This window comes from Patagioenas fasciata, chromosome 3, assembly GCF_037038585.1.
Source record: "Patagioenas fasciata isolate bPatFas1 chromosome 3, bPatFas1.hap1, whole genome shotgun sequence".
In the NCBI taxonomy this organism is placed as follows: Eukaryota; Metazoa; Chordata; class Aves; order Columbiformes; family Columbidae; genus Patagioenas; species Patagioenas fasciata.
In genome coordinates this window covers 11,244,967-11,272,478 of record NC_092522.1, presented here as the reverse complement: position 1 = coordinate 11,272,478, position 27,512 = coordinate 11,244,967, and the positions used below count along the sequence as shown (strand labels likewise).

The 27,512-nt window shown below is 46.8% G+C and overlaps 3 protein-coding genes across 7 annotated transcripts; 2 read left to right on the top strand and 1 right to left on the bottom strand.

Moving 5' to 3' along the window:
• Positions 1-250: 250 nt before the first annotated feature.
• On the top strand, positions 251-19,526 carry GALM (galactose mutarotase). Of its 2 annotated transcripts, none has more exons than XM_065833796.2 (8): positions 251-597; positions 1,029-1,183; positions 4,634-4,840; positions 6,270-6,351; positions 10,204-10,345; positions 10,444-10,618; positions 11,099-11,210; positions 19,361-19,526. In XM_065833796.2, exons 1-7 carry the CDS (start codon positions 402-404, stop codon positions 11,174-11,176), a joined length of 1,035 nt encoding a protein of 344 aa, XP_065689868.1. In that variant the 5' UTR covers positions 251-401; the 3' UTR covers positions 11,177-11,210; positions 19,361-19,526. The 2 variants fall into 2 exon arrangements, with proteins under 2 accessions (XP_065689868.1, XP_065689869.1); XM_065833797.2 differs by having other exon boundaries at positions 15,423-19,526.
• Positions 15,147-21,444, bottom strand: LOC136099510 (serine/arginine-rich splicing factor 7). The gene is made up of 9 exons (XM_065833798.2): positions 21,307-21,444; positions 20,807-20,987; positions 20,488-20,664; positions 19,528-19,602; positions 19,346-19,447; positions 18,965-19,018; positions 16,865-16,909; positions 16,249-16,284; positions 15,147-15,460 (listed from the first exon to the last, which is right to left on the bottom strand). Exons 1-9 carry the CDS (start codon positions 21,332-21,334, stop codon positions 15,406-15,408), a joined length of 753 nt encoding a protein of 250 aa, XP_065689870.1. The 5' UTR covers positions 21,335-21,444; the 3' UTR covers positions 15,147-15,405.
• On the top strand, positions 21,133-27,337 carry GEMIN6 (gem nuclear organelle associated protein 6). 4 transcript variants are annotated; one of them, XM_065833803.2, is made up of 3 exons: positions 21,133-21,226; positions 24,277-24,422; positions 26,072-27,337. In XM_065833803.2, the coding sequence occupies exons 2-3, from the start codon at positions 24,295-24,297 to the stop codon at positions 26,445-26,447; spliced, it is 504 nt and encodes a 167-aa protein (XP_065689875.1). In that variant the 5' UTR covers positions 21,133-21,226; positions 24,277-24,294; the 3' UTR covers positions 26,448-27,337. The 4 variants fall into 4 exon arrangements, with proteins under 4 accessions (XP_065689875.1, XP_065689874.1, XP_065689876.1 ...); XM_065833802.2 differs by lacking the exon at positions 21,133-21,226 and adding an exon at positions 21,286-21,495; XM_065833804.2 differs by lacking the exon at positions 21,133-21,226 and adding an exon at positions 21,514-21,578.
• Positions 27,338-27,512: the final 175 nt, after the last annotated feature.

The following is a 27,512-nucleotide window of genomic DNA, read 5'->3' as shown; positions in this document are numbered from 1 at the left end:
GTCACCCTGTTGCCCACCAGAACTCCCAGGTGTCCTCCCACAGCACCTTCCCTCCTTCCTCCATAACCCCCAGCTCAGGAGGCCCTGATGGCCACTGCCTTCCAGGGACATTCCGCAGCTCTCGGGGGACGAGACGATCTCCAGAGATCCCTTCGAACCCCAACCATTCTGTGACTGTGACATCCGCAGCACCTCCCCAGGCTCCGCCCCCTCCCTCCGCGGCTGCGCTGGCCGGGCCGGGCCGGGGTGGTTCTAGTCCAGCGTGACTCTTCCGAGGCGGGGGCCGCCGTCATGCGGTTGTGGTGACTGATCTCTGGACTGGTCTTTGCTCCCGGCCACCGTTGCTTCCTCCTCAGCGTCCTTCGCTACCGGCGGTGCGGGGGGACAGGTTTTGGGGAGCAATGACCGAAGTTAAGCGGGAGGTGTTCGGGCAGATGCCCCGAGAGGAAGGAGGAGGAGTGGTGGAAAAGTTCGTGTTAAAGTCAGACAGCGTGAAAGTGGAGATCCTGTCCTTAGGGTGCATAATCGCTGCTCTGGAGACAAAAGGCAGGGATGGAGAGTTTTCAGATGTTGTCCTAGGCTTTGACACTTTGCAAGGTGGGTCTAAATCTGTTTCTTAAAAAAAAAAAAAAAAAGTCAGGCAATTTAAAAATTATTTTCTGTTTCATTGCCACATGATCTGCTTCTAAGGGTCCCTCCAAATCGTGGGCTGAATAAATACAACTCCTGCTGCCTGTCCTGTGGTGGGCAGGGAATTGGGGCACTGGTGGCTCTGGATTGCCGCTTTAATCGGGTGGCTCTGTGTCACGCTTTAACCGGCAGTGAGAGAGGCCTTTTCTGCAAATCTGCAGAGGATAAAAGATCCCATAAGGCTGTTTTAATAAAAGATGCACGTGACTAGTGGGTTGTGTGTCCTGTGAAACGCCAGGACTGCAGTCACCTATTTAGTAGTGGGGGAAAGCAGAGAGAGACACCTCTGGGTCCTTGAGCAATCCTTCCATTTAACTGCATGCTGTTTGTCTGGCCAGGTTACATGGGGAAGCACCCCTACTTCGGTGCTGTCGTGGGACGTGTTGCCAACAGGATTGCGAAAGGGAGGTTCACTGTGGACGGGAAGGAGTATCAGCTGTTCCTCAACAATGGGCCCAACAGCCTGCATGGAGGAGCCAAGGGATTTGACAAGGTAAAAATCAGGCTGATGGGTCCCCGGTGTTCTCTGGCATACAGCCTGTGGGGTTATGGTGGAGGATATTGTGTCTCCAGGAAGAAATTTTTCTAATATCCAACTTGAGGCCATTTCCACTTGTCCTATCACTTGGCTACTTGGGAGATCAGCCCCCTCCGTGCTACAACCTCCTTTCAGGTAGTTGTAGACAGTGATAAGGTCTCCCCTCAGCCTCCTTTTCTCCAGGCTGAACAGCCCCAGTTCCCTCAGCCGCTCCACATCAGACTTGTGCTACAGACCCTTCACCAGCTTCATTGCCCTTCTCTGAACTCTCTCCTCCAGCACCTCAGTGTCTTTGTTGTAGTGAAGGGACCCAAACTGAACACAGTATTCGAGGTGCAGCCTCACCAGTGCTGAGTACAAGGGGACAATCACTGCCTCGGTCCTGCTGGCCACACTGTTCTTGAAACACAGCAGGAAGTTATTGGCCTTCCTGGCCACCTGGGCACACTGGTGGCTCATATTCAGCCAGCTGTCAACCAACACCACAGATCCTTTTCCAGCTATTCTTCCCCAAGCCTGTAGCGTTGCATGGGGTTGTTTTGACCCAAGTGCAGGACCCAGAAGGCTCTGCAGAGGCATCTGGACTGGCTGGATTGATGACCTTGTTGAACCTCATAAAACTGGCCTCAGCCCATCAATCCAGCCAGTCCAGATCCCTCTGTAGAACCTTCATACACTCCAGCAGATCAACACACCCACCCAGGGTTGCTGTGTTTCTTCTGCATTATGAGCCCTGAGGCCTCATGAGCCCAATTCTGATGGAGTTGTCCTGGGACAAGGTGCTGCTCCCGCAGGGCCTGGGTCCGGACGTGATGGTGAGGATGCAGCTTCATGCACAATGGAGGCTCCCGAGGTGCCAACCGCACTGACCTGGAGTGGGTGATGTAGTTGCCCCAGTGCCAAAGGAAAGTTTCCTGGGGACCAGTGATCCATGCAGACTCTTTCACGCCTGCAGTTTCAAGGCTGTTATCTGCCCATGGTTCCTCCCAGAGTCACAAGGCCCTGGGTTTGCAGAAACTCAATATCAATGTGCTTGCTTTTGACAGTTCTCTTGAGCACAGGGAGAACAGGGTGGTGCTGTGGGTTCAGTGCAGTTATTGCGTTACCCCCTTCCATGGTGCTTTCATCCCAGTGACAGCTTAGCCTGGGCTCTTGCTCTGACTCACAGCAGTGGGTGACTAGATCAGGCCTGCAAAATGCCTCAGCATCACTGTGTCCCCTCCCCAGCCCTTCCCTGTCACCTCCTGAGACAAAATAACCTTTCCTTTGCCCCAGGGCACTCAACTCTTCCTATCTTCACCCAAGAGCTGCTGCTGAAGTCCAGATACCGTCCATGTGCTAACAGTGGTAAGAGCAGCAGAGAATCTCCTCTCTCAAAAGCCTTACTGGTAACCCTACTGATTGTATAGCAGGTTCACAAGTCTCTGAAACCTTGGACCTTGTCGGATCAGTTGCATTTTTAACCAGCAAGTAGATGATCAGAGAATCACAGAATGTTAGGGATTGGAAGGGACCTCAAAAGATCATCCAGTCCAATCCCCCTGCCAGAGCAGGAACACCCAGATGAGGTTACACAGGAAGGTGTCCAGGCGGGTTTTGAATGTCTGCAGAGAAGGAGACTCCACAACCTCCCTGGGCAGCCTGTTCCAGTGTCTGTCACCCTCACTGTGAAGAAGTTTCTTCTCAAATTTAAGTGGAACCTCTTGTGTTCCTGTTTAGAGCCTGGCTCCATCCTCGTGACACTCACCCTTTATATATTTATAAACATTAATGAGGTCACCCCTCAGTCTCCTCCAAACTAAAGAGACCCAGCTCTCTCAGCATTTTGCCAGAGGAACTTATATGAGTGTGCTACTGCAGCTGCATTCCTGGGTTAATATTTTGTTTTGTGAAAGGACATCCAGGCTGACAGGGAAAAATTCAGAGTGTCTGGAAAAAAGTTCACTTCTGAGCAGTGCAGTGTGAACTGGCCTCAGATCAGGATCAAACTCTCCTCAGCAGCCTCAGGAAAAGAAAGGAATGCTGGGATGACTTGGCTGTTGTAGCCCTGAAGAGGACAATTTGGTTTAATATTTATTTATATACCCTGACTCCCTGTGAGCTGGAGCTGAAAACATGCACTCCTTTGCACCCAGGGCTTCAAGGCTGTCTTCTGCAGGTAGGTGATGTGATCTCTGCTTCTGCCTCTTCCCCTTGCTTGCTGAAGGCACCCCAACTTGGTGGGGACAAGGCAGCGACACCTCTCCACCAGGGCTTTCTGTCCTCTGGCCACAGGACATGCTTCAGCATGCTCAAGATCTCCTCCGGCCAGGTGATGGTCACTGTGCAGAGACCTGTGGTCAGCTCTAACAAAAACAAGACACGCTGATGCTTGTCCGTGACTTGTCTTGGCCATCTTGTGAGTTTTTCTAGATCTTGGAGACCTCGGTGCTGCAGTCAGTCTATGATCTGATGACATGGAAGCTTGCAGCCATGCTGCTGGGGAACTAGGGGACTTCAGAAAATAACCCTCTTAGTTTTAAAAATAGTGGTATCTGTATGCTTACTGGCCTTTAATAGCCTTTTCCTTTGAATAACTTAAATAGACACGCACATACAAAACCACAGTGTCCCCACAGCAGTGGCAGCTGCAGTCGAATTGTAGTTGGTGCAGGAGGACCTGCTCGGCAGCCTGGTTATCACATTTGGCACCCTCAGTTTGGTGAAAATGTTGGCTTTTGACAAGTGCCCTCTGTTTGCGATCTCTGCGTAGGACATAAAGGGGCCATCTCAAAAGTGTTATCTAGTCCGTACCCCTAGATCTGTCCTCTTTGGTTAGATGGTGACTATTCCTTAAGTAGATGCAAAGTTCCAGAGCCAGAGCACCTCGCCTCTTGTCACACATCTGTCCTGCAAGGAGGGACATGTCTGCTTAGCATCAGATCCGTGGCCAAGGTCGAACAGGCTGCCTGGGCAGCTAAATTTACAGTGTGCTGGCAGCTTGCTGAGGTGATGTTGCACACCAGGAGATCTATGAGAACGGGAGTAAGTCCGGCTGCAGGACAAAAATCAAATACATGGACCTTCTTAGACATGGACAGACTCCCATCAAAGCAAACTGCCTCATTTGTTTGGCTGCTCAGTGGAAAACTTGTTTACTGCTGCTGGCCCTCGCTGAACAAAGAGCAGGCTAGTGCTTGTGTTTTCTCACGCTTCCCTTTTTCAACAAGGGTATATTGGTTTTTAGTCCTTCATAGGGAGAAGATGGTTTGGACTATTTTTTCTTCTAGGAGTAAGGGCAGGAAAGATGGTTGAAGAATTCTTTGGTTTAGTGTATCGTTCCTTGAGTACCTTTTGTCCCTTGGGTCAGGAGAGAAGGACACCATGTTTCTCATTACTATCCCATCCATGGCACGCTCCTTGCAGGTTCTCTGGAGCCCCGAGGTCCTCCCAAATGGCGTCTGCTTCTACCGGCTCAGCCCCGATGGTGAGGAAGGCTACCCTGGTGACCTGAAAGTCTGGGTGACCTACATGCTGAGCGGTGGGGAGCTGGCCATCAACTATCGAGCCCAGACCAGCAAGACAACACCCATCAACCTTACAAACCATGCGTACTTCAACCTTGCAGGGCAGGTAAGCATGGGGAGATGAAGCCCATGGAGGGACACTATGCAGGGGAGGGAAGCCTGGGGACCCATGGGATGATCCGTGGGTTTCCTGTGGGATCATTTGGACCAACATGCTGGTCTGGGGACACAGCGATGGGGGTTGCATCTGTGCATCATGGACTGCAAGCAGCCTATGAACTGGGACAGGGCTGAATCACATAGACCCCAACTGAGGATGCATTATCCCAGTGCATCATAAACAAAGCCAATCATGAATATTAACTCTCCTTTTGCGTGTAACTGGGAAGTTTCAATCTCTCCAACTCCCTTGGGAAGATTACAGAGGAGGTGCAGAGCTGGTGTGCCCTAGTAATGGACTGGCATTTCTTAGCTGTCTTCTGTTGGTGCTTCTGAGATAACATAATGAACTCTTGCATGGATCGTGCAGCTGAGATCAGGGCCTGTAGTGCCAGCCAGAGTCAGTGCAGCTCTAAAACACCCAGGTCAAAATGGGGAGGAGAAACATCATGGAAAGGGGATGTGAGGCAGCCAAGGTTGCAGAGCGGGGCAGTAGCAGGGTGCAAAGGGCTCCCACACACCAGTTCAGTGTCCTGCCAACTAGACAGGCACTGTATTGCAGCTGCATTTTAGTCTCAACCTGTCTATAAATGGGCTTGGAGGAAAAGAATCAGGGAAATAAAATGTTGCTGGGCAGAGCAATAGGATGGGATGCTGCAGTCACACTTGCCTGTGAGACTAAGACATTTAGAAGTGTTAGTGAGAAACATCCCAACCCCTCCACGCAGCAGGTCTGCTCAGGCTACTGCCCCATGAATGGCTGTGCAGTTATTTTACCCTCCGTTTGTCCCCCAGTAGTGCAGTAATACCAACACCTACAGTATGCAGCTCAGGCGTGTTTCCAGAGGAACAGGAGACCTTTGGGCATGAAATTGCTGCTCAGATTAGACAGCGATATGCAGGCTCAGTTTTGATCATGCTCCCCTTCCAGCCCAGCAGGTTCCCTGACAGCATCTCCGAGGCTGCGGGAGAGCAAGAGAAGTGCAACCCTCCACACTGCAGGAGATGAGCCAGGAGGATGGGCTGCACTTCCCCACACTTGCTTCCTTCCTCTTTTGCTCATCTCTGTGCTCAGCAACCAGTGTGTTGTGACTGGTTGATCTGCAGGGTGGTAGTGCTTGGCAAGGTACAAATTCCTACTGATAGTATCAGGCCTGCAGGATTTACAGCTCCTAGGTCCCATGCAGGTTTTTGCTTCTGCTGGTACCTTTGTCCTGTGCCCAAGGTCAAGGTGGGATGATGTCCAGGAGGTTCCACAGCCACTACCAGGTCAGCTGTAGCACCGCCATGGTCAGTTGCTTCCCGGTTGTGCTTAGGGCTGTTGGAATGGTGGAAGAGCCGCAGCAGGAATGCCCGTATTTTGTATACTCCTGCAGGGCTCACAGGATATCTACGACCATGAGATCTCTATTGAAGCGGATTCCTACCTGCCTGTGGACGACACCAACATCCCTACTGGTGAGTGGCACAAGACCTGTGGCACATGGTGGAGACAGTTTTACAGATTGTGGGTAGCAGGGAACCGTGCAGCCCAACAAGGGGACACACCAGGACCCAGGGGAGCCCAGGCATAGTAGGGCCCTCACCCATGGGCACAGTCCCACAGCACCTGAGCAGAGTGAGCAGAGCCGAATGCTGGTAACAGGGTCCGTCACCAGCCCCAGACCTGGAGAGGGCATAGACCAAGATCCATCCAGGGAGCGCAGGCAGGAGCAGCAGGGGATGAGGCCAGAGGCAAGTGGGATGCAAGGCTGCAACTTGAGTCCAAGTGGCACATCCAGGAGACAAGTTACCTATAACACAGAACCAAAGCATGTGCCTCTGGGTCCATTTGGCCAGCATTTCCCTGCAGGCCAATCCATTGTTCCCAGGGCCGTTGCTCCTAACCAGAGAGGGTCACTCAGCACTTTGAGAGCTGAGGTTGGCCTGAGGTTTGTCTGCTTTGTTTCTTTCAGCAGTATTCGGCCTTATCACACTTCTCTACTGGGATTTTCCATGTGATGTCAAGGTCTTACTTCTACAAGTCTTATTTCCATAAGATCAGCTGATGCCCAAAGTCCACAGAAAGCAGGAGAATTCATTTAAGCCTCAGTAAAATGTGGGAGATGCAAGCAGCATGCTCCAGGCACAGGGCTGCTGTTGATAAAAGAGGTGGTACACCAGGACATGGTCAGACTCCCTGATCTGGAGGGTAGCTGCCAGGCGGCATGGACCTCTAGGACTGCTGGAATCTCTGATGCTTGAGAGCCCAGCATTGTCCTTCCCCTCATCAGGATGGGAAAGCTTGCACTACTGGCTGCGAGGCCACATAAAACCAAGACTTTTCTTTCCTATCTTTAATGCTCTGCATGACTAAATGACAAAAGCCAGTTAAGGAAACAGCATGTTTTGCATGCTAAGCAGGTTAATTAAACAAAGATGATATTGCTGCTGTCTCCAGCCTCAGTATGGAGAAGCAAGTTGACAGCCTCTTGTACCCAGTCTTGATTCTGGGGATAAAAAGCAGAGCAGAAACAAGGCTTTCTAGTTTCGTTTTTTTTCCCCCCACCACTTCCACTCTGTTCCTACCCATAAACGATCAAGCCACTAAATTAAATAATCTGAAGAAGCTGGGACAGAGGACTTGTTCCCTGTACACACAGGAGAGCAAGCACTGAACCGCATGCACTTGACAACAGTCCCACTGCTGACAAGGGGGCACCTTGCTTTGGGTGACTTTATCCAACACTTCAACCACGTAAGCAACTCTGCTGAGGTGCGGTAAGAGTTGACCTAATTTCAAAATTAATCTGATACCAAGTTTTATTGTTTCTAAGAACGAAAGGCATTGTTAAAAAAAAAGCATCTGTGTTTGGCTTAAGTTTTGAAAAAATCTAAACTAGATTAAAACAGTCAAAAAAGCAGGCTTCTAGACTTGCTCCTAAGTGATGACTTTTTGTCCAGCTGGACAGGCTTAGAGGAATGGAGGCCTTTGGGGTGCGATGCTGAACCATGGCAGGTGAGGGAGGTGACATGGTGCCATGCTGGAGGTGTTGGGAAGACAGAGTAGCTGCGATGCAGCACTGTGCAGCCAGTCTGGGGCATCAAGGCTGTGCTCCTGAGTGCAGCTAGCATCGACAGGAGAGAAACTGGTTGTGGGGTGGGATATGTGTTCTGGTAAGCAGGGGCTCACTGAGCTCTGCTGGAAATGGCAGGTGTGTTTCCCTGATGCTGTTGCAGGGCTGCTTTGCTGAGTGCACCTTCTGACTTCAGGAGGGAGAGGAAGAGAGGCTTAAGAGGCTTTAAAAGGAAAAAAAAAGAAAGCAAGCAAGAAACCTTTATAGCTCAACTGTCTTCTAAAACCAGAGCTAGTCGGTGTTCATGGACCAAAACCGCTGTGCATGCATGCATCGGCTTGTGCCTGGAGGAGTGGGTCTCTCAGTCCAGGTGGCTTTTGCTCAGCTTGATGTCATGCCCGGGCTCAGGCTGGGAAGAGCTTAAAGCCATACCAAACCTCTGCGTTGCTTCTCCCCACTGCTTTCACTGTAGAGCTGTTTCACATCTTAGTTGTGGCTGGCTTGCTGCCCCTGCTTTTTGCAGTTCTCTCTTGATGTTTTAGGTAAATGTAGCCGTTGAAACTGGTAAAGCTGCTTTCTTTATTCTTAGCCCTGGAGTGAAGATGAGATTTGTGTAACTATCAAAGGCAGAGCCCTTGCGTGCAATGGCTGCTGTATTTTACATGAGGGCCTAAGTCGAAGTGGTTTATAATTTTTCAAGATGTTTTTCCACTCCACAGCTGAAATCAGTAAACGTCCTCCTTTTAGATAGGATCAGAAGCCACAGAACTGTGCTGATGTCAGGTGGAGACTGATGTTTCTTGAGGTTTGGAGAGCAGAACTGGTGCAGAGCTGCAGCCCAGCTGGTCTCTGCAGCAAGCAGAGCGCAGCGCACGGGGCCAGCAGCGGGGCCGGGATGTCTGCGCCACTGTCCCCAACACTGGCAGTTGCCTGCTGACCCTTGGAAACCTCCGCCTTTAGAGAGGGGTAGAAAAATGTGACTTGAGGGAAAAATCCCCTTCCCTGTTCTTCCTTTCTCAGCTCCTCCATGCAACACCCCTTGCCTTTGGATTGTGCTGGCTGTGTTTTGCACTGTGTTTAGTATGTCTTAAGGCTGTTCTCACTGCAAGACTTTTATCACAGGATGCTGTGTCCCCACATCAGGTCTTATAAAAAGACTTGAGACAAAATGCTGGTTTTATGGTCTTAAGCCTTTTTTTCCTGAAGCAATGCTTTGAGGCAGGAGGGGACCAGTCCCAGTATACAGCCCATTTTCACTATTCTGGCAGGTGGGCCACCTCTACGGCCATCTCATCGATGTTTTTTCAGGGATCTGGGAGGATATATGTATATAAATTTTATGCATATATAAATATTAATAACTAATAAGTTTTGAGTTTATGTTGATTGGCTTCTATAGTTACATATACAACACCCCACCTTTGTTTTTTGGCTCCTTGACTTTGCTTTGTGTTGGCTCAGCACAGCAGTGTTGCCAGGGGCTGGCCACCTCTGCTGGGTGACGAGGTGGTGATGTCCCAGCCCAAGTCACAGTGGCCACAAGGCAGATTGCTCAAAGTGGGGCACCACAATGACACAAGGATCACAAAAATGCTTAAACCCCTCACCTCACCAAAGTGAGGGATGTCAGCCCTTGAGGGAGGTGATTCTGCCCCTCTGCTCTGCTCTGGTGAGATCCCCCCTGTAGTCCTGTGTCCAGCTCTGGAGCCCTCAGTACAGGAAAGACATGGAGCTGTTGGAGAGGGTACAGAGGAGGCCACCAAGATGATCAGAGGGCTGGAACAGCTCTACTGTGAGGACAGGCTGAGAGAGTTGGGGTTGTTCAGCCTGGAGGAGACTTCAGGGAGACCTTGTTGCAGCCTTTCAGTACTTAAAAGGGACAGACTTTTTAGCAGGGCGTGTTGTGACAGGACAAGGAGTAATGGTTTTAAACTAAAGGAGGGGAGATTCAGGCTAGACATAAGGAAGAAATTTTTTCCAATGAGGGTGGTGGAACACTGGCCCAGGTTGCCCAGAGAGGTGGTAGATGCCCCATCCCTGGAAACATTCAAGGCCAGGCTGGACGGGGCTCTGAGCAACCTGATCTGGTTGAAGATGTCCCTGCTCATTGCAGGAGAGTTGGACTAGATGACCTTTGAGGGTCCCTTCCAACCCAAACTATTTTATGATTCTGTGAACCCTGCACAGGGGCCAGCACCACAGGTGTTTGCTGGCACGTGGGTGAGTGGCTGACACTGCTGTCCTCCTTGCCCAGGGGAAATCGCCGCGGTGCAGGGCACCGGCTTCGACCTCCGGCAGCCTGTGGTCCTGGGGAAGCACTTGCAGAAGTTTCACCTGGGTGGCTTCGACCACAACTTCTGCCTGCAGCAGGTGCAGGCTCGACACCTTGCGGGCAGGTAGGCTGGGACCCTGGCAGGAGTCTCCCAATCATGGAGCCACAGGACACCTGTTCGGCCAGCCCCTTGGCATACTCCAGCAGCATTACCCCCCACAGGGCTCACCACCCGCCCACTGGCAGGACCATGGAGGTTCACACCACCCAGCCTGGCATCCAGTTTTACACCGGGAACTTCCTGGATGGCTCCCTGAGGGGCAAAGGCACCGTTACGTACCCCAAGCACTCAGCTTTCTGCCTGGAAACCCAGAACTGGCCTGATGCCGTCAACAAGGTGAGCTGTCCCCCCAGCCCGTGGGAGCTGCTTGGGTCCTGTGGCATGGGACCACACCTCCCCATGTCTCTGGGGTGTTAAATATGTGAATGGAAGCTGTTTGGTGAGGGGACACTTTGTAGACACCAGAACTGAGGCAGGCACAGGTCACAGCATCCTGCAGCATTAGGCGGGGATTTACCAGTGTAGTGGGGACTGGTTCCACACAGCCCAGCTTCCCAAGGAGCCAAGTCTAGAGCAGAAGGCCTCACCAGGGCCTTGCCACATCCTCCCCATGGGGGCTGAACTCAACCTGGGGAGGACTCATGCACTCAGCCAGCTGGCAAGTAACTGGTGCTGAAGCACTGCTGCAGGAAATACCCAGGGGATCTGCAGGGGACTGCCCCAGGAAGGCTGAGGGGATGTGACTGTGCCCTAGTGACCCTTTCTGGTCCCATGGTGTATGCTCGCAGTCCCTGATGTGCTGCTGCCTCTCCCCAGCCCCAGTTCCCCAACACCCTGCTCCAGCCAGGCGAGGAGTACAACCACACCACATGGTTCGTCTTCAGCACCACTTAAGGAAAGGACATGCTGTCTCCTACCACTGAGAGGGGTAAGTACCTCTAGCACATTAGCCAGAAATCCTGCTGGGTGCCTAATGGCACTTTCAAACCATCCTGGGTGATGCATCGTATTTGGGAACTTTTTTCCTCCTCTGTGATTTTCACCTGTGGCTTCTGCTCGCATTAACTTCTGTCACCACCTCGGCCACTATCTGGTCTGCGTAAAGGTCACACCCTCTGTCCAGCCTCACCCTGGGCATTAGGTTTTGTTTCGCAGCAAAAATGCACTGAATATGCCTTGTTTAGGGACATGGTATGTTGCAGCTCAAAATACAGCAGGCTAATATTGATAATCTTCATGTGGATCTTGGGGAATGCTGATAAAGTTGTGGTTTTTCATTACAATATGAGCTATTCCCAGCAATATGCTCTGAGTTGCACTGTCTGCTGCTCTCTCCCTGCCACTGACCTGTCCCACAGCTCAGTGTCAGCTCATCAAGGGGTGCCCTGCCCTTCCCATGCTGGACAACAGGGCAGCCTTTGCGGCCAGAGCCACAAGGTTTGACAGCAGCATTGCAATGACACAGGTATGCAGTGGTCACCCAGAATAGCTTTGTGGAAGACAGTGTGCTGGGATTATTGCAGCTGGCTGACCTAGTTCCTCTGGCTTAACTCCTGTTTTGAAGCCAGCAGTGAGAGCTGCACGGGAGCAGAGAAGGACCTGTGGGTCCTGGTGGACAACAGGGTGAACATAAACCAGCAACATGCCCTTGCGGCCAAGACGGCCAATGGTACCTGGGCTGTGTTAGGAAGAGTGTGACCAGCAGGTCGGGGGAGTTTCTCCTCCCCCTCTACTCTGCCCTGGTGAGGCCCGTCTGCAGTACTGTGTCCAGTTCTGGGCTCCCCAGTTCAAGAAGAACAAGGAATTACTGGAGAGAGTCCAGCAGAGAGCTACAAAGATGTTTAAGGATCTGGAGCATCTTTCTTATGAGGAAAGACTGAGGTAACTGAGTCTGTTCAGCCTGGAGAAGGCTGAAAGGTGTCTTATTTATGTTTATAATATTGCAAGGGGTGGGACAAGACTCTTTTCAGTGGTGCCCAATGATAGCACAGGAGGTTCCATCTGAATATGGGGAGAAACTTCGAGGGTGACAGAGCACTTGGAACAGGCTGCCCAGAGAGGTTGTGGAGTCTCCTTCTCTGGAGACATTCAAACCCACCTGGACACATTCCTGTGTGATCTGCTCTGGTGAACCTGCTTTAGCAGGTGGGTTGGACTGGATGATCTCCAGAAGTACCTTCCAACCCCAACCATTCTGTGATTCTATGATTCTATGGTCTTCCATGCTATGTCTTGGTTGCTGAAGTGAGTGCATCCATCTGTAGTGCTGAATATACAACCGCAGGAGGAAAACCATCATCTTAATGTTGTATTTCCACATGAAATATGTATCATCCCCAAAACTTTGTAACAGGACCCATCTCCTTAGGGACAGAGGGGTAGCCAGCCTTTGGGCCAGGCACCCTGTGTGAAATGCCACAGCCTGACTTGCCTTCTCCTGCCATGCTACTGCTGAAGGAGCTGCACAAGTCCTGGCTTCCTTGGCTGCATTGCTGCAGGAATTCTCTTGCCCCCGGTGGAAAGGCCTGGCCATGGGGCTTGCAAATGTGGTAGACCCATCACAGTCAGTTCTACCACCTTGTCCCCCTAAACGAGCACCCTGCTACTCTCCTGTGGTGCCCCAAATGCACGGACATGCACAGTGGTCACACACTATGCAGCTGCAGTTCATACTGTGTAAGGGCTGGTATCATTTGGAGAATAATGCCTGGCTTATCCAAGCTTGGTAAGTGCTGGGTTGCAAACCCTGGGTGGATGCACAGTCACCTCTGTGAGTTTTGTCCATCGCTCTAGAGACCTTGGCCCTTGCCCCCCACCCTCAGCCAGGCTGCTCAGGTACATACACCCTGCCCAGAGGTGCAGGGCCCAGGGGCACAGCAGCAGCAGTCACACAAGCACACCCTTGCCCGGGCATCAAAATCTCATAAACCCCATGTGGAATTTTTGGTGAAATCCTACCAAACTCCGGTGAGAGCTGGAGCTGTGCAGCCTGTTCCAAGGATGACTCCTGCAACACAGCCACCCTCTGTTTTGGTCACCACAGCTGTGTGGAAGTGCAGACACCAGATTTGCCACTGCTCCCCCTCTGCCCCTCAGAAGTGCTGGTGGTCCTTTGCAGTAGCCACAGCCATGGGCATGGCCACCCCCACCACAGGCAGGGCCACCCGGCAGGCACAGCCCTGCCTCCTGGCTCAGGTTCTCACTGCTAAGCCTTGGTTTAGAGGAACCCAGGCTCCTCCACTCCAGGTTCCACAGTGTCCCTGGGTACTGAAAAACAGGTACCAGTACAGCTGTCATGTTAGTCTGCAGGTTTATTGTGGAACAGGTTTGCCTTAGGAGTACAGAAGAGAAAAAAGGAGATGAAACGCCAGAGCAGCGACTATGCGTGCCTCTCACCAGGTACGCTAGAAACTGGGCAGGTGATGCACAACCCGTAAATGTTCCAAACACAAGTCACACGAATTTGGCATTTCTCCTAAATCAGTGCAGGGCCACGTGTGTCACGCTCTGCTCTCCCCCTGTGGCGACGCTGGAATTCAATGGATACTGCCAGAATACTGATTGTTGCACCCAACACATGAAACACTAAGGTCGAGGTAGAGCCCAAGCACCACAGCAGTTGGGAGTCAGCCTCGCCAAATAGTGGTGCAGCATGACTGTATGTGCAGAATCTGGACTGCTTACTCATACGATGAAAAAACTCCATGAAGTCATTAACAAGAAACCTGTTTTTTGAAAATCACTAGTTACCCAAGGTGTGACTGAAGTTCCCCTTGTAATTTTTGTTTTCATTTAAGATGCCCTGCTGTGGTTTACATGTTGGAAGAAAACTGCCATGACAGATTTCATAAGAAGCCAAAACAGGCCTCACTTTCCCTTTCAGTGCTTGTTTAATGCCAAAATTGGCCTTTATTTCTGCTAGACATCCCATTGCACTAAAGTATTTTTCTCCTCTGCCTACCAGTTTGTTTGCTCAGTCTAACATTGTTTCCAGTCCTTCGCTGTGATCTGTGTCAACGAAGTACCTTATCATGCAATTCTTGAGTACAGAATGAAGACAAACACAGAGTTTGACATACCTATACACAAATAATTAATCCTGTAGGTGCGTAAGAAATTAGCCTAACTCAACAAAATCATCTCCAGGATCTGGGCTGATTTAAAACCATACCAATTTTTTCTGAAGCAGGTTAGAATTCCTGAGGTCGGCTGTGAGAATCTTTAAGAAAAGTGTGAGTGAGCTGCAGAAAGGCTAACAACAGCTTGCTCTTGCTTCTCACACATTTTCCTAAGGTCCATCAGAAAGTAGGTCAGATGACCTGATGTCTTCCCCCAAAAAAGGAAAACATGCCTTGAAACATTTTAAGAAGGTTTTTTATATATTAATAGACTAAAGAACTAAAAAAAGCAACAAGCAAACATAGCAATCATCAAGTTATTAATGACTTCTATTACGTTTAGAGGCTTCTGCAGATGTTATTCATTTAAAGGTCTCAAGTGTTTTGAATAAAAGCTCATCCTTAAATTTTTGGGCATCTGATACCACAACTAGTCAAACACCGGAGAGTAACCTTTGCCAAATTAAGGAGAAAAGTGAATGCCCGCTAAATATCATAAAGGAATAAAAAGGGCATATGCATATTTTTAGACATCTGCAGGCAGAGATGGATTTTAAATTCCTTTTCCAAGAAAGCAAAAACTGATCCTTCACAAAAGACCATTAAACAATAAATGCAAAAAGTGACTAGTTTGAGAAGACCCAGATAGCAGTCATTCCCATTTTAGATATTTTTGATCCATGTTACATGGCACAGTTAAATTTACCCAAATACTAACAAGAAGCAGCAGGGTTACTACAGAGAAGTTTTAGTTAAAAATACACATTTTATTTCAATGTGCCAATAAAAAAGTCCCACATTTTCATATCACAGGAAGTTAATTCATACAATAAAAAGAGACCTGTGCTAGTCTATTGGTGTGACTAACTCAGAAGACCCAGATCATGCCAAATTTTAGTTGATATACTCTTCTATCTACATTCTTACATTTACAAAGACACCACAAAATCCCTTATAATAATGTAAGCAAAATAACTTTCTTCCTAAAAGATTAACGTCATAACTTCAATCCATTCTTTCAGGACTTGCACTTCTTTGAGGGCTTCCTGATGGTGAACGACTGAAAGGAAAACAATCCACAGTTAATGTTTCAGTAGTCATTTGCGATTCACAAATAAGAGGAAAAAGCAACAAACACCTAGACCACTCTGGCACCCTTTAAGCACTGGCTGTTAATAAAATAACCGATCACTATTAACAAAGTTAATGGGTCGATGATTTATTTTTAGAGATAATACATTTATTTTATTTTTACTTTCACATTTTTGCATTTCTCTGCTGTTATTTTTTTGTAATACAATTTAAATGTGATCATTGTAACTAGGGAAAAAAATGCTGCCGATTCTGTGACCACACCTATATGCATACACACACAGATATTTACCAATTTATTGGGGGAAAAAATATTTACTGCTGTTATTTGGATTATAAATCTCCATCTTCCATTCCTGACCGCTATGCTAAGTTACTCCACACTATTCATCCCAAATCTTACTGTAGTTTTTAATGAGACTCAGAGCGAATTCTCATATTAATTCTGTGCTTTTAAGCTCACCAGTAGAAAGGCTCTGTGCAATAAAACTTTTAGTGAACTAAAATGAACACAGGAGCAGACAAAGGCAAAATGTAACACTGCTACATAACCAGTATCCTGAGGAATTATTACCGCATATACATTACCAGATATAAAACCACAATCACAACATTATTTTTGTCAAAGATATCTTGGCAAAATACCTTTCCAGTATTTTCCTACAAGCAGCAGTCAAACTCCTCAGCAGAGATCACTGCAGATACTAAAATGGCACCTCTATGGAGTCTATGTTATTAGTAGGGAGATCAACATACCTTCTCTTTGGAGATGGTGATCGGGACTTTGACCGACTGTCAAAACAGAATATCATCAATGCAGCTTAAAGGTCACATGGAACTTTCAGATATTAAATAAAATAAGCATCTTAGACAGCAATGGAATTATTAAGGGAATCTAGCCAGAAGCTCTTTAAAACACCAAAGTTTTCAAATCAACTTTGACATGGATTCTCAGTTCACTTAGTGTGGAGATTAATTTTAAGGAACTGTCTTCAGTAAATAGGAAAACAAGGGGTGGTACTGAGCTGAGGCTTTAAGAAAAGAAACATCACAGATTCTTGCTGTTTTATCAACAACATAATAAGGCTGAAGCCCTTTATATAATGGATACAAAAATGTAACAGAACTGAACACAAAACCACAAAAAAATCAGTACTATGTTGGACACTACAAAGAGTTAATGAAAACAAAGAGATGGTAAGGAACATATTCCAAATAGCTGCAGGGGAAATTTTATAATCTCAGTCATATTGCAAACAGATTAGCTGGGCACTCATGTTTGGGGGATTTTTTCTAAAATACCAGGCTCTGTTCATCATGCAAACACAATAGTGAATTCCAGATACTACTGCAGGTTTATCTCTATACTTACCTCTTAGCCGGTGAGCCAGATTTTGATCTGCCATGAGACCTAGACCTAAAACAAGAAATAAAAACACAGCTCAGCAGGAAAGCTGGTAGCATGCATGTTCTGACATTTGAGACAGCAAGATTCACACTAAGTATGTAAGAATTCTCATGTTAGATAGAATACTGCAAGTTTCCAGGGCTTTTCTGGGGAAGTTTTAGGAGAAAACTTTTCAAATGGATGCTGCACATGTTGCTCTGTACTTTGGTCCCTGGCTAATGACTGGTGTTTGCGGATGCAGATGGCAGGAATACATAAACAATCCAAATCATTACCAGTATTTTCACTAAGCTAGTAAAAAGCCATGCTCTAAACTTGAAAGTTTTATTAGGCCTGAGTGATACCTCTATAGTTGAAACTGGCTGCAGGCAGCATGTGCTTCCAAATATCTTCTCCTCAATGCACTTCATCTTATATATGCACTTGCTCAAAGTATTTTTTAAAATCTGTCTCAACCCTTGTGAAAAGACTGTTAAAATGTGTCTTTAAGACTGCTGCACCATAAGAACACTAATCCTGCCTAAAGAATAACTTAAATTTTTAGGTTCCCAAAGGAAGTGTTCTACATTCCACATCCAAGGTTTTCCACAACAACTTCCTGATGCACACTTTGACACTGTCAAACCAGCAAGCATCATGTAATACTTCTTCAGTCTGTCTTCCTTACGAATCAAGAGCCTGTCTCTGGGTGAAACGCATTCCTTTGATTCTTCTGTAAAGAAATCATCTTTCAATTGCCTCATGTGGAAGCTTAACAGTAACTTCATTAGAGTTAAGTACCAATAGTCTGCCACTTCTCCGTACTTGTATGTCTATAATTTCCTCTGCCTCAGTCAGTTAATCTCTACTTACAATGCAAGGTGTCACACAATAGAGTCTAGAAATTTCACTAACAGCATCCTTTACACTGATGAAATGCTCCTGGTACTATAAAAAGAAAACAATGGTGGTAAAATCAAGATGTTTTTCTCTTTGAGAGCCTGTTGACTGTAGCTGCTTTCTGCTCCTCACTGATAGTGAACAGTGATGAGCCATGATTAAGTCACATTGGAACAACTGGTGTTAAGAGTCAACATATTTTAGCAATAGGTAGAAAGAGCGAACCTGCATCAGTCAAGGGCATTGCTCTGCTGACACAGGGAATTTCCCTTCTCTTTTTACTAGCTTCTGGATGGTTTCTGTGAGTTTCTGCTCTTAACCAAGCCATCTTTTGGTCTCCCATCTCACCATTCCCTAAAAACTCCTGTCATTACTTGCTGCTTCACTCTCAGAAAATGCCACCACCACCTTTCATCACCGAATCTCCCATCTGCAGCTGTAGGCTTTTCAACTTGCTGCCTTCAGCTAAAGCTTTCCTTTATTTGTGTGTTTTCATGGTTGAGTATTATGCTATTTACTTCAAAGACGAGCCATCAAACCAGAATGGTAGGCCCATGAATGGGCTGGAGCAAAAGGAGTACCATCTTCTTCACAGCAGAACTTCAATTTACTCTCATTCTCCTACAACATCTATCAACCTATGTCAGCCATGCTGCTTTACCAAGGTTGTACAAAGCATAAGCTGCATTCACTTACTATGGAAGGACTAAACTACAACTTAATGAATGACATGTTGTGTTCTTTTAAAATGTGATCGTCACTCTTATGGAACATTTGTTGCTACAAAATAATTCTGACAGGTGTTTATCTAAAATTTAATTCAGTTTCTGCAGACTGACACCATGTTACTCAGCAGAGCTGGAAACAGCTGTAACACTGGTGGCCCAAGCAAGCCTGTCACAAAGACAAAAAACAAAGACAAAAGACAAAAACACACACAGACAAAAAAACCCCAACTCTTTATGATTAATTCCAAATTTGTTTGCTATATTAGCTGTTAATGCAACCTGATCAAAACAGTACTTGTCATGACCATCGGGACCTAGATATCAGTGATATGTAAAACAATGAAGAGAGAAAGAACAGTCTTTTGCACCGCTTTTTAAAATGACAGACCCTAAGTTAGTGGAGAGAAAACACAGCTTTTTCTGAAAATATAAACAGCTATCACGGAAGAGATTGTACCTGCTTCGGGGCCATGTAACAGATCTGGATCTAGATCTGGATCTTGATCTAGATCTGAAATTAAAAAAATTAAGACAAATTAAAACAAAATCAAAGAAGTCAATTCAACCAGAAGTGATGACAATTACAGCACTACTTAGATTAATGTCTACATGTTGAACTTAAAACCTACATGATCATTAGACATTTCATCCAAACTAGTTGTATCACCATGCCTGTAAATCCAACTAGGATTATCAGATACTTTTTAAAGCACACTACAGTCAATTTCTAGACGTTGACAACTTTTGAAATCTGCTATCGAATACCTTTTTGAATCCCTTAACTAAAATGAAAACAACAACAAAACAACACAACCTATTGAAAAAATCTAATAATTACCTTGATCTCTTCAAGGAACCCGATCGGGACCGGTGAGGAGACACAGACCTAGATCTACGAGGAGAAACGGACCGGGACCTGCGGTAGGAGGCTGACCTAGACCTGCAAAGCAGCCAGTTAAAAAGTTGCACAGGTGTGGCTTTTTCTAAGCAAAAAGGAATAAAACACAAACTTAAACACACCTCCTACCACGACTCCGACTACGTGACCGAGAATACCTTCTGCCTCGGGACCTTGAACGGGATCTAGACCGGGACCTGGTTTTAGGTTAGAGAAAACAGGTATCAGGAAACAGCTGCAGAAATCGGTACACGTGAGGCCCTGCTGAAGTCAAAACTGATTTCAGACAACTAAAGAACTAGCATCTGTCAGTTGGAAAAAAATCTCTGGGCCTACTTGTCTTGAGCATTTTACTACCTAGAAAAATGTTAAAAGCTGAATTACATTGCAGAATTACATTAGAATAGAAAACACTGTAATGCGTATTTAAAATAAACCTTGCAAGTCTGCAGGTCGACCCTCTTTGGCCCAAGGTCTAGTAGATCTAGACGATCTAGAAGTATCTATAGCCGATCGCTGCATCTAGGTGTTCTCTTCAATCTAACGACGATCAAACTGACAGCCCAATGAGCCAGGGTGAGGCTTGATTGACGCAAGAAGATTTTTCTAGGTGGGAAAGTGGTCAATCTGGTGTTCCTCTTTCTAAACCGGAGGGGGCCCCCAATTGAAAGCCAAATTTACTGTTACGGCGATCACCGTCTCAAATTTTCTGCCCTTAAAGAATAAGGTGAAGCTACGTGTAGATGGCTCGAGGGGATCTGGCCTCTTATGCTGATCACCTCAAGGTCTAGGAGGATCTTAAGTGTCGGATTTGCAAGGCGCCTCAGCATGAAATCTTAAGGCTCGTGACATTCTGAATCAAGGCGACTGACTCAAACGAAGAAACCTGAAAGGTTTTGACCAGGTTGATTATTAAGATATTAACATTTGATAGAAATAGCAACAAATTGTAATATAAACCTATACATTTATTCTAGCGTTAAAGTTTAAAGAAAACTGGTGTAACATTCTGTTCTTTGCTAACAAGAGCTACACAAAACTGAACTGGTGAAGCAACCCAGCCACCCTGGCCCCACACGTACCTGCTCCTCCTTCGGCGACTATAGCGATGACAATCGTAAGCATAGTGGCCTTTCTCACCACACTCATAGCATCTGTCATTAGGGTCAAAGGGGCGCCGTGCAGGAGGCCTGTCGTAACGGGAGCGACGAGGCATCCCGGTCGACACTTCCACTCTAACCCTGGAGCCACATATGACCCTGCAACAAGTCCATGATGGCTCCAAGTTAATTGCTACTGCTCATGGCAGAACCACATAAAGGAGAAGAATCGGAGACAAAACCCCGATTCTCTCTCTTTTCTTATAACCAGCTGTAGCAAACATGTGAAATGTGCACATACTTCCCATCAAGTCCACGGACAGCATCCTCAGCATCCCTCGGGTCTTCAAACTCCACGAAGGCAAACCCTGGCGGGTTCCTCGCGATCCACACGGTTCTCAAGGGCCCGTAGTAGCTGAAGGCTCTCTCCAACTCGCCTTTGCCCGCGCCTGTGCCCAGGTTCCCCACGTACACCTTGGTCTCTGCCGGGAGCGAAGCCGCTGTCAGCGCCAGGCCAGGCTCGCGCGGGAGCGGCGCCCCCGCCCACCCCGGGGGCCGCCATCTTGTCCGCGCGGCCTGCTCCCCGCCTTCACCACGAGTAGCGGCACGCGCGGTCGCACCCCCTTCCCCACGGCCGCTGACGCAAAATGGCGGCGGCGGCAGCAACGGTCGCCTCGCCGTCCTTCCCCCTCACCGACGGCCGGCCGTTCCGCTCCCCGCGGTAATCATCCCTTCCGCAAAGCTCCCTCGACCTGCCCTCCGCGCAGCCGCCCGCCACTCGCGGCGCTCCCGGGAACTCACCACCTCCATAGCGGCCGTAACGCGACATCCTAACGGCTCCACCAAACGCCTTCCCGCGCGCACGCGCCACCACCCGCGCCTGCTCTGTCCCCTCCGCTCTCTCCTCCCCTAAGCGGCGCGCATGCGCGCGGGGCGGTGGCGCGCGCCGGAGACAGCGCGGGCAGTGGGGCGCCGGTTGCCACGGCGACGGTAGGGTGCGGCCGGCGGCGCCTGAGGCGGGCGGGGGAGCGCGGGATGGGCCCCGGCGCCCATCGTGGCCTCGGGGGCGCCCGGTAAGGGCTGCGCCAGCGGAGGGAGCTCCCGGCAGCGGCCCGTGGGGAGGGATCGGGATCGCGGCGGGAAGGAGCCCCCGCAGCGGAGGGCAGCAGCGCCTGAGAAGCACCGTTCCCCCGGGGCGGCGGGAAGCGCCTCAGGCTTGTGCCGATCCTCCTGCTTGGGAAGGCGGTGCAGCGATACCAGCGGAGCTGTATTTACGACTTGATCTGTGCCAGGAGCTGCCACTCGTGTACTTCCTTGAGTTGGGAGCGGTGCAGCTCTGGGTGACTGTGGCTGAGGTTAAATTTACGGTGGGAGAGCTGCAGTAACCCCCACAATAGTGAGCTGTATCTATCAGATACGGCTTAGATCACAGGATTAAATACTTAAGGGCTTCGTGGTTCAGAGCAATTAAATAACTACAGTGGCCACAATGGGGAAAAAATCCATTAGATACTGAGACTAGCAAGAATGAAAACTGAAGAAGTTCGGAGTATTTTGCTCGAAAGGGACTTTGAATACACCACTCTCCAGTCTGTGATCCACAAAGGGAACCCCTTAGGAAACAGTTTAGACTGCAAACAAGTAAAATGTGCTATGCATATAAATATATAAACCAAGCCACATTCCTTGTTTCCGCTACGGTTGGTTTTTTTTTTTCAAACAGAAGCTTTCTGATGTGTTCTTTGCTCTTATAGTGAAAACAGTTAGATTTGCTAAACTCTGCTTTCTAATCAACTGAAAGAAGACAACTAAATACAGTGTGATAAACTATTCATAAATAATGCCCATAGCACTGTGGAAGTTGGATTGAAAAGATACACAAAAAAAATTAAATTATCTCCCTAAGCCTGCAAAATAAGGCTATCTAATTTTATATTCTTGATATTTTGTCTGTTATGCTCACAAATTCATTGCATGTTTGCTTTCACCTAAATTACTGAAATGACGGCAGCTTGTTTGCTTCATCCATAGGAAGCTCTTCATTAGTAGTGTTAAAATAGAGCAGCTTTGGGGGATGGGGCGCAAACCAATTTTGTCGCCATCACAGATGCACAGGAAAACTTGTAAAGACAACACAAAACCAGAGAGCAAAAACCTCTTTGTTTTTATGGACCAGATACACACAGCGTGTGTTTATACCTGTTTATGCACACATTGCTTGAGGAGGCTTGAGCTGAGGTTTTGCGTACTCAAGTTAGCAGTCTCAGCACTACCAGGAGCATTGGCAAAACCAAGTGAGGCGGAACACCAGGTGGATTTAAGTGTTATGCACCCCACCTCCTTGTTTTGCAATCTGGCTTCATATATAAAGACTATAAGTAATTTAGATGCACACCCATATTTATAAAACACTCCTGAAACAGAGAGATGAACTTAACAGCAGAGTCAATTATACTGTTAAGTGGCATTCTTTATTTTATCAGTGCTGGGGAACACTGGCGATCATCCTTCATAAGTGCTCCCAAGACTGGATGTTCTTGCGTTGCTTTTATTCACATAATTATTACATATGCATTACAATTTTTTAAAATTTTGACATACATCTATACTAAGAAATAATTGATGATGTTAGTTATAATTGTTTAGTTTCTTACTTACAATACATCTATGAATTGGATAAATATAAACTAAGCACTGTGCTTCTAAACAATGTATCACATAATCTTCTGTCTCCCTCTTGTCGTACAGAAGGATCTAAAACTTGAAAAATATCCCCTCATTTTGCAGGTGGTCAGGAAACATTTATCTCGTGTCAGTTTGTCAACTTCTCTCCAGATCTGAGCATTTCCCAGGCTCAGAAGCCTCGAATTTTGTGCTTTAAAAAGCCCTTAAGTGTGGTGGGAGAGGGTGTTGAGTGTCAGCAGGAAGCGGTGGTCACGCTGGGGAGCGGCGGTCACGCTGGGGAGCGGCAGGGCCTGACTTCCAGTCACCCTCTCCAGCGTCGGGAACCAAGCAGCAGCAGACACCGAGCCAGTGAGCGGGGATACGGCTGCAGGGCCGTGGGAAAGCCAGAGTTTTCCTGTGGAGGAAAATATACCAATAGGAGGGGGATGGCAGCACCAGAGACTCCGGAGGGATAAAGGAGGAGCTGCCTCCAGTCCTTTGTCCTCCCTGGAATGCGCTGCCCCCATCTCTCTCCAGCCCCTTGGGGGAGGCATGCTGGGATAGAGAGAAGTGCTTGTATGGCCCCAAGCTGAGACTGAGGTGGCTTTGCTGTCATGATCAGTAGTGCTTGACCAGTCATGACCAGTAGCTTACTGCTTGCCTGACTGTAGGAGATGGGGGCAGAGCAGGGATCCGGGTGGATAATGCTCATCCCCAGGCAGTGGAAGGGCTTGGACCCACAAGGTGCACCAGTACAAAGAGCGAAGGTGGTAAACTTCTGCCCTCAAGAGACAGTGCTCCTGAAGGTTTTGCAAGAGGGCAGAACAGTTAATGGAATGTTTGATGCAACGGGAAATTATTAAGTTTGTAGAACAGTGATTTTTTGAGGCTTCATTGTGTGTCTTTAAAAACAAGTGAACTGGGTGGGAAATTATAGAACTGCAGCCAATATGCAAACCACTTGCGTGAATGTTTGCTTTTAGGAAAAAACCAAATTGTGCTTAAGACAGATTGGAGATCTTTTACCTGGAGGCAAACTAAGTTCTGGTGTGGAGGGCAAAGCAAGACAATTCATTGCTTCTGCTAATTGTTCTGGTTATTGTCTAGGTTCTGGATGTAGGAAATATGAATGACTGGCAGAGGAAAAGCCCTCTAGAGTGGGAAACATACGTGAACAAAATGGTGAAAGTTGCTGCAGTTGAGAAACACGAATATGAAGGATGGGTCTTAACAGTTGATCCAATTTCTGCCAGGTAAGTACCAAAGCTTTTATTTTTGTAAAGCTAAGAAAACAAAAGTGTTTCAGGAAAGGATCCGAAGACTGAAGCAAACTTACCTGGAGCAAAAACTGCATGTTGGGGCTGTGTGTCGTGGGTTTTTTTGACTGGCAAGGCCTTAGAGAAAGAAAGATTGTAGTTGATGAAGCCAGTTCACCTAAATCCACTTTAATCTCACTCAGAGGACTGATAAATTTGGGGAATAGATAATATCTGGATTAATGCTGACTTCATTGTGGACCTGAGGTTAGTACTTTAAATGATACCCATGTGTTTAGGACTACTTTTAATAATATACCAAGTGCTGCTTCACAAAGAGGGCGGGAATGTTCTTAAAGCTTTGGGTGTTGCAATCCTTACCTTCTTTCCAGCGTTCTCACATCGATGCCTTGCTTTACCCTCCTGCTGAGCACCCATGAGAGTGTAGGGGCTGCTTTGGAGAGGAAGCAGAGAAAATCAGTAAGGGTATTGGACAGAAAGTGGTACCACAGGTCTCTAGTATCTCAAGTAACTTGAAAAAAGTGTTTAAAAGCCAGAACACACCAGGGAATAGGCAGAAATTTGGCTCCTTGCTGCCAGAGCTTTTTCATACCTTTTTAGTTGTGAGCTTGTCCCACATCAGCACAAGATGGAGGCTAGAAACTAAAACATCCAGCTTCTGATGTGTTTCAGAAGAACTGGTTGTTGCTTCAACACTGGAGTAGCTCTGATACTCTAATCTTCTCTTGGAGTTGCTTATAATTTTGGTAGGAAAGGTGCCTGCAGCTGTGAGTGATTCTGGGGATGGCCCAGGCTAAAATCAAGGCATATTTCATTGCAAGTTTCCCAAAAAGTCATTACTTCCACCAGTGGTGGTGACAGTAGATTAGCAAAGTTCTGGCATAAAATTCTGAAATTTTTCTTCTCACAAGAGGGAGAAAATGGTTTCTGATCGTCTTCATTGCCATATGGGGAAGAGATCCTAGAAATATAACAAGCTGCCTTCCTACCTGTATTTTAGGACTTCTGGGATGTAAGTACCCTTGGGAAAAGAGCCTAAACGTGCTGTGTTGTGTTCTCATTGTAATACTCAAGCTGTAGTTTTCAGTTAAGAAACTAGCAACACACATTAAAAAAAATATGTATATTATTCTAGCAACACTCATTTTAAAATATGCCTATTATTCTAGTAATGATAAATTATTAAATATTATTTAGTCATTAAAAGGTTCTGATAGTTAGCTGCCACCATTGCCTTCAGCATTTAAAATGCTGAATGTATGAAGGTTTATTGGTTTTGAATGCGGGAAGACTTAAGGTTCTTTAGCAAGGTTGGGAATGCTGCACAAAAATAGTTAGATTCTCAGCCCTCATTTTAATGTACACTTTGCTCTTCTGAAGTAATGTTCTGCCTGATGGTATATAGAGTCATTTCAATTCAAAGCCACAAGTTCCATGCAGAGCCCCTCATGTTCAGTATTTTAAGGGTATAGCGGAATGTTTTCAAGAAAAATGCTGGATATTCCATACTGCCTAAATATCTGGGTTATGCTGATGGTAATGAGCACTCATCACCAAGAATCTCTGCTTGTGTTTCTCAGTTTTCAGTAAATACAGTGACTCATACATCCTTCTTTCCTTGGCAGTATTATCCTTGCAGCATTCCTGGAGAATGAAAAAGTGTCCATAACAGTTGTCTTGGGCCATGCTGTGCAGGAGGTCGAAATACTGAAAGAAGGGGATGACAAAATGAAGCAACAACTTTCTTGCATATTTGCTCCTGAAGAAAGCAAAGCCTACAGCCCAGAGGAACTTGAAAAGAGGAAGAACAACCTGAAGACTTGGCTAGAAACAAACCACATCCCCGTAACGGAGCAGGGTGAATCAGGAAGAACACTGTGCGTGGCGGGGCTATTAACTATTGACCCACCATATGGTTCAGAAGAGTGCAGCAGCTCCAATGAGATTATTCTGTCTCGGGTTCAAGGCTTGATAGAGGGCTATCTTGAAAAACAACATTGATGCCTGTTGTTTAAAGCAGTTGTCTTTAGGAGCGGTGTACCCACCTTATTTTAGGAACTGTCCTGGGTATCAAATTCACTGACTGCAAAAATGCTGGGTTTAGGTACTTTTGTCTGATTTTTGTATGTTAAGAAAGGGATAAAGCAAGTAGTATAAATTTAAAGCAAAAAGCATTTTCCATGCACCATTTTTTATTAAAAAGTAATCCATTGGATAATGATGACGTATTAAACTGATATATCAGTTCATCAGTATTAAGCTGATAAATCAGTTTAATAAGTATTTTTTGTAACAGTATTGTGAAAGGTGATGTATGATAAATTTAAACTGTGTTTTCCTCTGCCTTTTTATTTAATTAATTATGTGGTCAAGTTTATTTGAACTGCTTCCAGAATTTGTTTTTCAGAAAGAGAAATGTGACACTTAGACTTCACAAACCAGATGAAAAATTGTTCAAAAAGCTTCCTCCTCCCCCAACTATTTTCTTGCTTTAGAATATGAATTATAACGTAAATCCAAGTTTGTAAAATCATTAGGGAAAGTGGGCAGGCAAATAGATGGTTTTAAACACATTCTCATCTATACTTGTTATTTTAGAGCAAGAGTGATTGGAAGACTTTTATTCTGTAGCAAAAAAAAAAAAATCCCACAAACTTCTTGCAATTCAATAAGTTTGTGTTTCTTACGGCTTGGATTTTAGCTTATGGCAACACACAAAGCAAGAATCATTATGTGATTATTCCTGAGATTATTAATCCAGTCAGCCCCCATTTCTCTCTTAGTGTATTGATTTGTTGTTTTATGAGGTAGCACCAAAACATGTTAGCATGCTCATATGCATTTGAAAAGTCTGTCTAACCCTTGTTAATAAAAGGCTGTCATCATTCCTACTATAGTTTATTTACAATTACTTTGGATCCTCTACTGCCCTACACCATTGTGTGTGTCTCCCTGAAAAGGTCATCAGATCCCAATGCAAGAATGTCTCTACTACCCATCTGGATGAAGGGATCAATCAGTGCCCCAACTCTGGGGCACCAAGGACTAGTCGGGATGTATTTGGCC

What these genes read in the sequence shown, in the direction of transcription:
- GALM (XM_065833796.2), top strand. Translation starts at nt 402, where the DNA reads ATGACCGAAGTTAAGCGGGAGGTGTTCGGGCAGATGCCCCGAGAGGAA. An exon ending in AGGCTTTGACACTTTGCAAG is followed by an intron (nt 598 to 1,028) that starts GTGGGTCTAAAT and finishes TTGTCTGGCCAG; the next exon opens with GTTACATGGGGAAGCACCCC. An exon ending in GAGCCAAGGGATTTGACAAG is followed by an intron (nt 1,184 to 4,633) that starts GTAAAAATCAGG and finishes CGCTCCTTGCAG; the next exon opens with GTTCTCTGGAGCCCCGAGGT.
- LOC136099510 (XM_065833798.2), bottom strand. Translation starts at nt 21,334, where the DNA reads ATGTCGCGTTACGGCCGCTATGGAGGTG. An exon ending in GTCCGTGGACTTGATGGGAA is followed by an intron (nt 20,665 to 20,806) that starts GTATGTGCACAT and finishes GACTTGTTGCAG; the next exon opens with GGTCATATGTGGCTCCAGGG. An exon ending in GGTTCCTTGAAGAGATCAAG is followed by an intron (nt 19,019 to 19,345) that starts GTAATTATTAGA and finishes TTTTAATTTCAG; the next exon opens with ATCTAGATCAAGATCCAGAT.
- GEMIN6 (XM_065833803.2), top strand. Translation starts at nt 24,295, where the DNA reads ATGAATGACTGGCAGAGGAAAAGCCCTCTAGAGTGGGAAACATACGTG. An exon ending in GTTGATCCAATTTCTGCCAG is followed by an intron (nt 24,423 to 26,071) that starts GTAAGTACCAAA and finishes TTTCCTTGGCAG; the next exon opens with TATTATCCTTGCAGCATTCC.